The sequence below is a fragment of the Vanessa cardui genome, chromosome 10 (genome assembly GCF_905220365.1).
Source record: "Vanessa cardui chromosome 10, ilVanCard2.1, whole genome shotgun sequence".
NCBI classification, from domain to species: Eukaryota; Metazoa; Arthropoda; class Insecta; order Lepidoptera; family Nymphalidae; genus Vanessa; species Vanessa cardui.
The window spans coordinates 8,356,373-8,369,738 of NC_061132.1; the positions used below are offsets into that span (position 1 = coordinate 8,356,373).

General features: G+C 34.0%; 1 protein-coding gene across 3 annotated transcripts in view; it reads left to right on the top strand.

Annotated features, from left to right (window-relative positions):
* Positions 1-13,366, top strand: part of LOC124532810 (flotillin-2) — a 287,470-nt gene that overhangs the window by 268,152 nt on the left and 5,952 nt on the right. For 2 of the 3 annotated variants that reach the window (XM_047107886.1, XM_047107887.1), the window contains one exon: positions 9,555-9,787. In XM_047107886.1, the coding sequence (XP_046963842.1) occupies positions 9,555-9,787 (233 nt within the window). Of the gene's footprint in view, positions 1-3,603; positions 3,857-9,554; positions 9,788-13,366 lie in introns of those variants that run through there. The other variant, XM_047107888.1, reaches the window with a different exon arrangement.

Sequence of the window (13,366 nt, forward strand, 5' to 3'; positions counted from 1 at the left end):
GGATACATATTGTCCAATGAACAATATATTAAATAACAGCAATTAACTAATACACATATATGTGCGTCAACTATAGGATTTTAATGTTAACTACCGACCCGCCCCCGCTTCGCACGGGTGCAATACTGATACTAAATATACAAAATTTTTTTTATTTACATACGACGTTACATTACGAACTTCTAAAATTATTATCAGTATTTTTTTTCTATATTGAACAAGTATACAAAAACCTTCCTCTCAAATTACTATGTAATAAAAACCGCATCAAAATCCTTTGCGGAGTTTTAAATATTTAAGCATACTAAGGGATATAGGAACAGAGAATGCCATTTTGTTTTATACTATGTAGTGATGATTGGCAAAGTTGAAGTAAATTTCCCACCGCTGGTGTCCTCTCCGTTGAGAAGGTATTGGAACTTTTTCATCACGTTACTTTAACATGCTTAGCTGGATTTTCATCAGGCATATATCCTGTCGTTATTATCACCGCCTACCACGAGATGAATTATGCACAAAATATACAACTGAAAATTGATTGCTGCTTACCTAGCTTAAACCCGCAATCATCGGTTTAGATACACGTTTTAACCACTGGGCCATCACTCGACTCAAGGTCAGTGCAGCTAGCAGGAAGCATTCAACACGTCTTACTATACATATAATCCATTTATGACATTAGGAGAAGTTGTATAACAGCGTGCAAGGCGACATAGTATGTTCATAAATTGTATAATTTACTATTGAAATGTAAAGTATTGAGTTACGAAGGCTAACCGTACATGAAATAATTATAAGTAATAAGACATTATTCGCTTGTATTTAATTTCGATCAGTTCTGTCAAAAATATCGCAACTTCGTGCATGAAATAGAATGATCATGCGATAAATTTGTTACTTTAATTAAATCAGACTAGTAATTGGTGCACACCTGAAGAATTACAAAAAAAATTACTATTAATTCTCATCAATCCTATTGATAATAATCATAGTACTTATTTACATATTTATTTATAGTGCAAAACTGTAGACATACCATTACAGGTCGTTGTCACGATTCGATTTTACAGCACGTTTAATAATAATATTTAAAACAAGGATCTATTTTGTGTAGGATAAATTCTAGGTGACAATACTTGTGAGCTAAAATGTGCATATTTATTATAAAGTCAAAATATAAGTGGTGCTATTACGGTTATATTATATCAACTATTGTTATCAAATATTTGTTGCCGATTGATAAATGTTGCACTCGATAAATCAGTATTACGAAGTATTTTGCTCCTGCAACAACAACAATAACATCAGCCTCTTGGTGATATGGCTTTGCGCAAGCCCGTCTGGGTAGGTACAACCCACTCATCAGTTATTCTACCGCCAAATAACAGTACTCAGTATTGTTGTGTTCCGGTTTGAAGGGTGACTGAGCCAGTGTAACTACAGGCACAAGGGACATAACATCGTAGTTCCCAAGGTTGGTGGCACATTGACGATGTAAGGAATAGTTAATATTTCTTACAGCTTCATTGTCTATGGGTGATGGTGACCACTTACCATCAGGTGGCCTATATACTCGTCCGTCAACCTATACCATAAAAAAACAACAGCCTGTAAATTTCCCACAGCTGGGCTTAGGCCTCTTATCCCTTTGAGGAGACGGTTTGGAACATATTCCACCACCATTGCTGCAATACATACGTGGTAGAATTTTTATGTAATTAGACACGTGTAGGTCTCATCACGATGTTTTCCTTCACCGCCGAGCACGAGATGAATTATAAACACAAATTTAGCACGTGAATAATCAGTGGTGCTTGCTTGGGTTTGAACTTTGAACCCGCGATCATAGGTTAAGATGCACGCATTCTAACCACTGGGTCACCTCAGCTTGCGTCTGTATAAGTCTATAATACTGATATATATATATTTTTTGATTAGATTCGATTCGAAGCAACAGTTGCTCTGCTATAACCGTAATAGCACCACAGATTACTTCGCATCACGGAAACGACGTAGATATGTTTCTAAAATTCGTCTTCGAAAAACCTTCCTAGCTCTCTTACAAAATAGAAAAATAGTTTCCAGAAAAATACTGATGTTGTTGATGATGTTGTGTTTTGTGTGAACCGATGATATTTTAATGTGGCTATCAATATGAATAGTGCAATGCTTCTATATTGAATAAAAGAGTTTGAGTTTAGTCGAGATGGCCCAGTGGTTAGAACGCGTGCATCTTAACCGATGATTGCGGGTTCAGACCTAGGCAAGCACCACTGATTCATGTGCTTAATTTATCTTTATAATTCATCTCGTGCTCAGCGGTGAAGGAAAACATCGTGAGGAAACCTGCATGTGACAAATTTCATGGAAATTCTGCCACTTGTGTATTCCACCAACCCGCATTGAAACAGCGTGGTTGAATGTGTTCCAAACCATCTCGACAAAGGGAGAGGAGGCCTTTAGCCGAGCAGTGGGAATTTACAGGCTGCTGTTGTTGTTGTTGTTGTGGTTTGAGTTTGTGTATGGTTGGGTGGGAATGGATTGGAATTTTATTGTTGATATGTCTTACAATATCATATACAATCAATGAAAATCCGATTAAAACATGCGTAAACAAAAGTTGTATGAATACATCAAACTAAAATATATATAAATAGGTATATGTATAAAGTTCTGTGAAGGAACGCGAACGTAGCCAGGGGAACGAACATCGCTTCTATTATAAACATTGAGACGACAAAGTATTGTGGGCGGTTAATAAAGATCACTTAAGGAATTAACCGACTATGATGCAAACATTTTCTACATGCAATATTATTTATATGTATAAATTGAGATTAAAATTTGACTTTAATTGTATATGAAACGAATAACATAGAAATGAAAAAAGAAATCCTATGAAGTCCCTTAAGACAATAACTGTTTAAACAAAAAAAAATAATCAATAAAATAAGGTTTTATATGATACGTGGTTATTTTTTTCGTTATTATATCGCGACGAATTTAAGATAACTGATTTGTCTATCAAAGTCAGTTATGCTTGATACGTATAGGGTACTTTTCAAATTCGTCATATAAAATAAACGATACTAAAATGTGTATACTTTGAATCTATCTGTAACAGGAAACTCGAATCTAACCACATAAAAAATGCGTGAAATGTTCTCACATTGTGATGTGACATTGGTTAAAATAATTATTTAAATCGATAATCAATATTTTCTTTCGAAGTGAAATCTCACCGAATACTACGGTATGTGAATAATAAAAACGTGCGGTATGTAATAAATAAATACATCAAAAAGTGTCGCGAAACGTAACATATACAAGATAACAATCAGACCGCATTCTTATCATTATCATATTTATATCATTACTGCGCAAATAATGATAAGCTTCCTATTTGCAATCAATTGTCGCCCTTACCTCGTTTGGATAAGAACAGATATGTATCTCGAACTATAAACGGACAGTTTATACGATCATTTAGTCTGAGCGGAACGTCTCCCAGTAATATTATTTAACATACTAACCTATCTTTTACAAGATTATTGATATAAAATACGAAGTTAAAATATCAAAACGTATATGCATATAATTAAATATCAAGATTGTTTTTTAATTATTCAGAGCAAATTACTTGTATATTTTTAAATATCGAACGCTATAATTATATAATCTGCAAAGGTTGGAATTAAATATGTGTTGTTGAGGTTGTCTGTTGCTTTATGTAACAGTGGACAGTGAATGAAAGTGATCACAAGTGAAGACACACACACACAGCTATGGATATAATACGGTTCGCCTTGGTGCCGTTGACGCTCACGATCGGCCTGACATATCTTAATGTTAAAAAGTAAGTCATACATAATAATACATTTATTTGTACTTAATTTTAGTCAAAAAAATTGAAATTTTGATCTATCTAGGCTGGGGTACTGGATGGATTGGTGCTGGATTCAATCCTCAGGTCGGATTTCTCTATTGATAAATTTTTGGCTTGGAGTCTGGAATTTTCCAGTATTTATGCTCTCGTGCCTCGTACAGCACGTGCAGCTATTTTTTTGGGCGTTGCGCCGTCGTGTTGGATATGCCATTTTATCGGATAATGAGAGTAATCAAATAAACGGGGCGTTTTATTGCCCTCATATTTGTTTTTGGCTTATCTCCCTTGGGAAAGGCTGCCGTGGCCGATCATTCAGGAGAAGAAAAATGAAATTTGTATAAGAATCAAATTATATACGAATTATTCTCATACGATACCTACTTACGATCATTTTATCTTATGCTAGCAGCATGCCCCAGCTTCGTATGGGTACAATTTATATGATACCCTGTAACACTCAGCACTAATTCAACTTTCTACCCGTGAAAACATTTAACCATCGAATCATAAGTTGCAGAGATTACCTCTATAGACATTTATACTTTTACCTCTAATATATATTATTTTACCTGCGTAATTAGGGCTGGACTTTTGGTCGTTGGCTGTTAGTGTCATTATATCTATATATAAATATTATGAATGTTGAAAGTAAATCTGTCTGTCTGTCTATCTGTCGCTCTTTCACGACCAAACCGCTGAATCGAATTTGATGAAATTTGGTATGAAGCAAATTAGAATTCCAAGAAAGGACATTTTTTGCCTAACACTTGAGAACCAACACACTAAACTCCGGCGATTACTAGTAATATATATATATATCATAGTTTAGACCATTGTTCTCTTCAATGGGTAGTTCGCAATTGCAGGCAAATTTAGAAGGCCCAATTGTGTTATCATTTTACATATGATGAATATTTATAAGCGAAACTTAATGAACGATCAGTTCAATAGGATTTAACAAAGGCATGCAAACTCGTGATCGGTTTCTTGTATTATACCTTTGTCTAATATCTATCTACGGAACATTTCATGTCATCAATTTAATTTAAACTCTGTAGCACACAGGGATAATGTTACTTTGGATTCGGGAAATAAATTTTAAAGACGATTATTAGTTCATGAGATTATACATATATGTAAAATAAGTTATTTTGCATGTCCCCTAAATCAAACTCATTTTATAAATATGTATAATTTACCTTTTTATAATATTAATAAATACTTTATGTTTAAATATGTTGTAAATCCTTATGTTCTAGCTGTTAAGGTGGATATTTGGATAGACGAATCTTTTAAGGGATTTTGTGTGGTACTTTTAAAATTACATAAAACTCAACATACATTTATAAAAGTACAACTCTTCGTATTTTGTTATAATCCAATTCCAGTTTCACTATTCCATCGCTGTGCGTAACATACATTTCTGAATATTACATTTTTCAAATTAAATATTCTATTTGTATTCAAGCGGAACATTCGATGGGTGTTATGAATTGGGGTTGTTTCATATTTTCATCTGACCAATGTAAAAATATACTGCAGTTTATAATGAAATTAAATCAAAACAAACCTCTCATAGGTTTCGAAATTTCTAACAAATATTTTGAATAAACACAAGGTTTTGTGCGCGACCTACTTAGGTATATGACTGTTTAAAATAATGATCTTAAGATTTTTGTGATTTAAAAGATTCGCGTATCAAAACAACATAATAAAAAAAGAGACTTAAATTCATGAAGAACTGCATCGTAGATTTAAAATATTATGAAAGTCGACGAAGTTATCTTTTATCTCTTTCTAATTTAACTTTTTATAAAGATACGCAGGAAATCTCCCAACTAATTAAACCTAGAAAACTCAGTCTATAAAACCTATGGCAGATGTTGCATGTAATTAAATATAAAAAAAAAATGCAAATTCCCAATGTGCATAGTTGTGCGTAGTAATTATAGTACGACACAATTTAAATGTAGTATCGGCTAAATTCGTAAAACCGATCACATCCAAATTAAGTACGCTATCCCAAATTATCAATATTACTTTCTTATATAAATATGATTGTTACACAAACGTAGTAACTTGTAATATCATATGATCTAATATGTTCGTCAATTTGACACGTCGATTTACATGCACTTGCTTTCTCGGGTTGAACTGACGCGAGAATGTATAGCGGCGAATAGCGTCGAATGGCGCGTTAGGGACCTATTTCTATTGGTTGTGTAAATCGGCAGTAATCGGTTTTATTGAATTTGCCGATGCTACATCTAAGTTGAGTCGTACTATACGTCAATAATTAAAATGAAAGCACTTTTGACGTATTGAAAAAACGACGAGTCGTTTCACACTACCGGGAATTTGCATGCGTTTTTGATTTTATATTCGCTTTGCTGCTTTATCTTAAGTTCAGCGTGCTCTCCTTCTGCTGTCAGTTTCATAATCTAAGCTAGAAATAGTATAATTAAATGTAAAAAATGCTTTAAGAGAAATCATTTAATATTCATAAATAATTGATATATAATGAGAACAAAAATCAAACTCAATATATTGTAAATTTATCGTTTCCTTTGATATTGAGAACTTTAAACTGATAACCTCTTTTGGGAACGTTACGCGTTACGGCGCAAGAAAGGGATTCCAGACAAGCTTCCTTTTCTCTCACTCATATTCAACTTAGATTAGTTTAAGCTATCACTTCTGTGGAGCGTCCCGAGGTGCACATTTAGCTTTTTTTTTGAGAAGACTTTTAACGTCCGCTTGTCTGCTTCAGAAATATTGCTCCATGTTAGAGAGACAAACTTTGGCTATATTTTACGTCGATCGAACGGCAAAAATTCAGAAGCCGTCTGTTGTGTAAAATTGATACGCAAGTTTAAATGAAATTAAGCTCGCAGCGTCGGATTTTTTTTTTAATTTGTTTAATAGTCCCGTGACTTGTAGCTGATCCTATTTCAGTTGATTTGTTTTTTGTTCTATATGGATATACTTATAGATGGATAAGTCTACCATATTATTGTTATATTATAACTGTGAAAGTTTGTATGTTCGCATTATTAATGCAAAGGGCTTGACGGATTTCGATGAAATTTGGAATAGAGATACTACTCTAGGTTAGAATATCTTAACACATTGGATACCTAATGCCATCTTCACACGCGAGCCTAAGTCGGTAACTATTAATATTATAACTGTGAGATTATCTCTGCCAGTCTAGTTGTCTGTCTGTCTGACGCTCTTTCACTGCCAAATCACTGAACCGAAATTTAAAATTTGGTATGAAGCAAATTTTAACTCCAATGATACAAACATAGCAACGAAACCCCTAAAATGCGAACGAAGCCGCGAGCGACAACTAATTTAATATAAAATGTTGCAGACAATATATTAAATAATATCAGTACGTTGTTATTCGTACGTGAACAGATAAACGTATGAAACTAGTACGTTAACCGCATGTGATCCTCACCAAGCTTCAATAAGAAAAGCGTACATGTCACAGCTAACCTACATCTTGAAAATGGTCGTAATATTTTGACTACAATGGCAATATATTCACTGCAGTTTGCATTTCTATAATATATGTGTCAATAAAAGATGAGCACTGAATGTTTTTGAAGGTTGAAAAAAATCATATTTATCATGAATATGTTTTTTTTTTCAACATATCACATGTCACAGTAATCCTGTAAGTTTCTTGAATAAAGTATACTTATTTTTTGTATTGGATATATCAGAAATGGAAGGAGCCATCATCATATATGATAATGGCACTATAAGAATAATACACTCAGTATTGTTTTGTCCGATTTGCTGCTGTTTAGCAGTTCGATATCTCAAGAGTGGGTAGCACAAAGCCCTAACAGCATATAAAAAAGAAAATAAAGTAGTTTTATTTTTTTTCATCGAATTGCATGTTGTTTTTCTATGAAAAGCATATTGTTCTATTGAATTTGATTCTACAAAGGGATTCTGTTTGAGCGTGTTTCAGGGAAGGTTTTAGTATTAAATGTTATCATATAAATAGCTGCACTTTACACTTCACCTCGAAATATATACAGACGCCATAAATTTCATTTACATATTCCTATCGCTGCATATATAATATATTATTGTGTCGATTTGATATATGTTTATTAATCTTTATTAAATGAAAAATAAGGTATATTTTTCCACTAAAACTAACCATCGTACTAATTTATAATTTAAGTCTCTCGTTACAAAATAAAAGTTTGATATAATTTAAATGACAAAACTTGACGTGTTATAAAACATCATTTTAACAACAGTAGTTAACAATTGTTAGATTGAATTATTTATAAGGAAGGCAATATATAATATCTATAAATCTATACAAATCCAAATTATCAAAGTATTAACAAAGGACTATACACAAATGATATGCAAATATATTCACATGCCTAAAGTTTTTCAAATACGACAAAGATCTGATTTATTAGTGGGACGCGTACTGACTCTTACTGTTTAAGCTGTAGGTAGATAGATAAGGTGTTCCAAGCCTTTCAAGCTTCCTACCTAGTAGCTCAGACTGCACACAAGGACTTGACTCAAATCCTGACTCGTGCTATAAAAAAGAATTTAATGTTTTTCTGCTTAAATAATCTCAGTAATAACCGTAGGTTATGAAGATGACAGTTTGACAGTTTCGTACTTCGAAAATTACTAATTACTGATTACTAATTGAAGATAAATCGGCTCCTTCATTATTTTTAATCAATCGAAAATTCCTTTTCTTGAAGTGTCCCAGTATTCTTCGTGTCCTTATTTGCATACACACTTGTGCACTCAATAATACGCTTTTACAATTGGCTAGTCTATTTTGAGTTGCCCTCCACGTGGATTTAGTCACAATTATACCGTCGTCGTAATTTGATTTGTCATCTATACTAATACTAGCGACTGGCCCTGGCTTCGCACGGGCGTAATACTAATACTAAATAGGTACAGAATGTCATCATATACAGAGTTCATAGCTTTTTGTGATTTGACAATACAAACCGCTATGTTATCTTCGGAAATATTCATTTCAATTAACGCTGTAAAGGACAATATTTATTTATATTAAATGGACAATATATTTAAGGTACTTAATTGAACAATGATTAATGCTGTATTGCTTAAAGTCGCTTTGTAAGTAAACCATTATTTCTCGTAAAATGTTAAGGATAAAAATGTTATAATGGGCTATCTCTAGCGATATACATATACAATAGCGGACTTTTTTGTGGATGTTTTTAAGAAGTACAATACAGTATTGTACTCCTTAAAATCGTTAAGTATCTCGTAGGGCTCAGCCAGCGTTTACAATGTAAGCGTAAAATATATTTATTTAATTAGAAACCACATGGGTATCGACATTAGAAACTCCAAATTTATCAGTGTTTCTGTACTAGATTGTACATATATTATACAAAAAACACTTCCTTCTGAATCACTCTCTCTATTAAAAAATAGCATCCGTTGCGTAATTCTAAAGATCTAAGCATACACAGGGACAGTCAGACAGCGGAAAGCGACTTATACTATGTATTGACTACTATTAATGCAAAAGTATAAAATATATGTCTGTTACTCTGACGACCAAGCTTATATTAAGTTGCGGCAACAAGTGTAATATAAATTAAATTTTTTTTTTTGATTTTGTCAACAGGAACGCTTACAGTCGAAGAGGTGTACAAGGACAGAGACCAGTTCGCGGGTCTGGTCCGAGAGGTGGCGGCGCCGGACGTCGGTCGGATGGGTATCGAAATCCTATCCTTCACGATCAAGGACGTGTACGATGACGTCCAGTACCTGGCGAGCTTGGGGAAGGCGCAGACGGCGGTCGTGAAACGAGACGCTGACATCGGCGTCGCACAAGCGAACAGGGATGCCGGGATACGGGTAAGCGGAACCTTATATATAAATAATACATTGAGCATATTTGATTCAATTCCGAAAGCAAATAAAGTTGATGCGTTATCAAAATCATAATCAAAATAAACTTTATTCAAGTAGGCTTTTACAAGCACTTTTGAATCGTCATTCTACAATTAAGTGAAGCTACCACTGGTTCGGAAAGTAGATTCTACCGAGAAGAACCGGCAAGAAACTCAGTAGTTACTCTTTTGTAACATTTAGAAAATACAACGTCATGTTAAATAAATACAATTATTTAAATTAATGTATCCTGCTTGGAAGTCAACAGATATTAGCTCCACGCTTTTTTATCATCTATAAAATCTTGTATTGAATAATATGCTTTTTCTACCAACAGACAGAATGTCATATACAAAGTTCATAGCTTTTTGTCAAACTTTGTAAACCGCTCTGTTATCTTCGAAAATATTCATTTCAATCAACGCTCTAAAGGACAATATTTATCTACATTAAATGCACAATATATTTAAGGTACTTAATTGAACAATGATAAATGCTGTATTGCTTAAAGTCGCTTTGTAAGTGAGCCATTATTTCTCGTAAAATGTTAAGGAAAAAATGTTGTTATAGACTATCTCTAGAGATATATGTACATATACAATAGCAGACGTTTTTGTAAACGTTTTTAAGAAGTACAATGCAGTATTGTAGTCCTTAAAACTCCATGCTTTTTTATCAACTATAATTTATGTCTCTTGCACCCTCTTATTCTTTCGAATTATAAGTAGGAATGTCTAATTTGAATGAAATTCTGCCAATTTACTTGGTGATAGGGCTTTGTGCAAGCCCTTCTGGGTAGGTACCACCCACTCATCGGTTATTCTACCGCCAAACAACAGTACTCAGTATTGTTGTGTTCCGGTTTGAAGTGTGAGTGAGCCAGTGTAACTACAGGCACAAGGGACATAATATCTTCGTTCCCAAGGTTGGTGGCGCATTGACGATTTAAGGAATAGTTAATATTTCTTACAGCGTCATTGTCTATGGGTAATGGTGACCACTTACCGTCAGGTGGCTCGTATGCTCGTCCGTCAACCTATACCATAAAAAAAAATTCGTACACACATATTTATAGTGACCAACTAACTCTCACTGGAAATTAGCGGTTTTACAGGCTTTTTATGATTGCCTTATGATTTGTTTATATTATGATAGATTTATTTGATTTATACCTTTATATTGTCTGTAAATGCCACTGTTGGGCTAAGACTCCTCTCATTTTGAGAAGGTTTGAAGCTTATTCCAAAGTGGTTTCGTGGACACCACTGCAGAATTTCATTGAAATTAGACACATGCGAGTTTACTTAGAGCTGAAATGGCCCAGTGGTTAGAACGCGTGCATCTTAACCGATGATTGCGGGTTCAAACCCAGGCAAGCACTGCTGATTCATGTGCTTAATTTGTCTTTATAATTCATCTCGTGCTCAGCGGTGATGGAAAACATCGTGAGGAAACCTGCATATGACAAATTTCATAGAAATTCTGCCACATTAGTATTCCACCAACCCGCATTGGAACAGCGTGGTGGAATATGTTCCAAACCTTCTCCTCAAAGGGAGAGGAGGCCTTTAGCCCAGCAGTGGGAATTTACAGGCTGTTGTTGTTGTTGTGTGTTGGGTTTACTTACGATTTATTCTTTTACCACCTAGCATGAAATGAATTATAAATATTGCCAGGTGCCTCTCTATTTGTTCTCTATTTGAGGCCGCAATTATCGGTAAAGTTGCACGACTTGTAACCACTGGTGGATTTAATTTTAAAGTTTTACGTATACTTATCATAGGGCGTGCCTTCGTGACTGGGTATATGAATATATATAATTTTTTTTTTTTTCATGTGAGCTTTGTCACTCAATTTCTTTATCTGATAATGTTTCATTCAACAAATAAAACAAACTGTATTTCACTTATAATGCCATTTAACACTGTGTTGGAAGGGATCGCAACCTACTCGAACCAAAGTTCGGATTTTGACCTAATTGTCCACGCTATTTAGTGTCCATGAAATGTTTATAGAGCAGTACTTGATTTTGATATTGGGGTCAATGTCGCGTGGATGTACGTAGTTATGACAATTGGAAAAATTGAGATGCCCTTAATTATTTAGAAGAAGGAACAATTACGTTAATTACAAGGGCATATATTATTACGAAACGGAGTATATTTCTATTGCTCAATCGACGTTATAATTTACTAGTTAATGTCTACAGCAGTGGCGTAACTTTTGCAAATGCTCTAAACGGAATCGAACGCCACCCGTTTAACAGTACTTTACCAGAATCCTTCCAGCTAGTACCTACTAAATATGATGGAAACATTTATAGATCAATGATAACTGAAGAAATAATACGCGAAGATATATACTACTTAATAAAACAACTATATCTTATTATAGTTTCGTAGTATAATGCGCATGGATAGTTCCGGAATTAAGGCCAGTGCTTAGTCTGCACTTTTTAAAGTAAAAAATGTATATATTGTGTTTTGTATTACCAGACTGGCGTTATCATTTCTAAGATGAATTTTATGTTTTTGTAAGCAGACATCAGTCTCATTCGTTTCTATGTCAAAATTTAGCTGATATTTTTAACTTTGCCGATTCATAAATTCAAATAAATCTTTGGTAAATGTTGTAAAAGAGTAACTACTGAATTACATTTCGGTTCTTCTCGTTAGAATCTGCATTCCGAACCGGTTCACTAATATATTTTGTTAAATGACGATTCAAAAGTGCTTGTAGAACTTTGTGATTTTGATTTACTTGTAATGTTCTAACATTACAGAGAACATTCATTGGAACCTATTTACGTTCCCGATGATGATGATGCGATCTAACTTTGACTACTCACAAAAGTTAACCTCACATTCATTGGATTAATTCGACTTATAACGCTTTTACGATTCTGACCCTGGAAATTAAACTATCGGCTCTAGACATATTGTGCTCATTTTAAAATATTAGTGTAATCTCGCTTAAGTTCTTTCGTCAGTTCTTTATTATTGTAATTTTTATATTGTTGTTTTCTATGTTAAACAAAAACAAATAAGGAAATTCTTTAATAGCCTAATTTTATGCCCCGCTGTTGGAAAATGTCCTCATTTAGTCTTAAGAAAGAACCCACGTTGATATAATTCAAGTTGGTGTACTGGAGGCAGCCGAGTCCCAGTGATTAAAATGAAGCTCTTTAAAACGGGCATCGTCACCGATAATTATGGATTCAAGCCCAGGCAAGCACCGATGCATTTTCTTGTGCTTAATTTATGTTTATAATTCATCTCGTGCTCGGCAGTGAAGTGAGGAAACCTGTGTATGTGTCTAATTTTCATAGAAATTCTTTCACATGTGTATTCCATCAAACCGTATTGGAACAGCGTTGTGGAATATGTTTCAAACCTTCTCCTCAAAGGGAGAGGAGGCCTTAGCCCAGCAGTGGGATATTTACAGGCTGTTGTTGCAGTGGACTAATTAAATTAAAGTTTAATTTGACAAAAAAAAATAACAAAAAAAAGACCCGCTGAGTTTCTTTCGCCGGTTCTTCTTAGG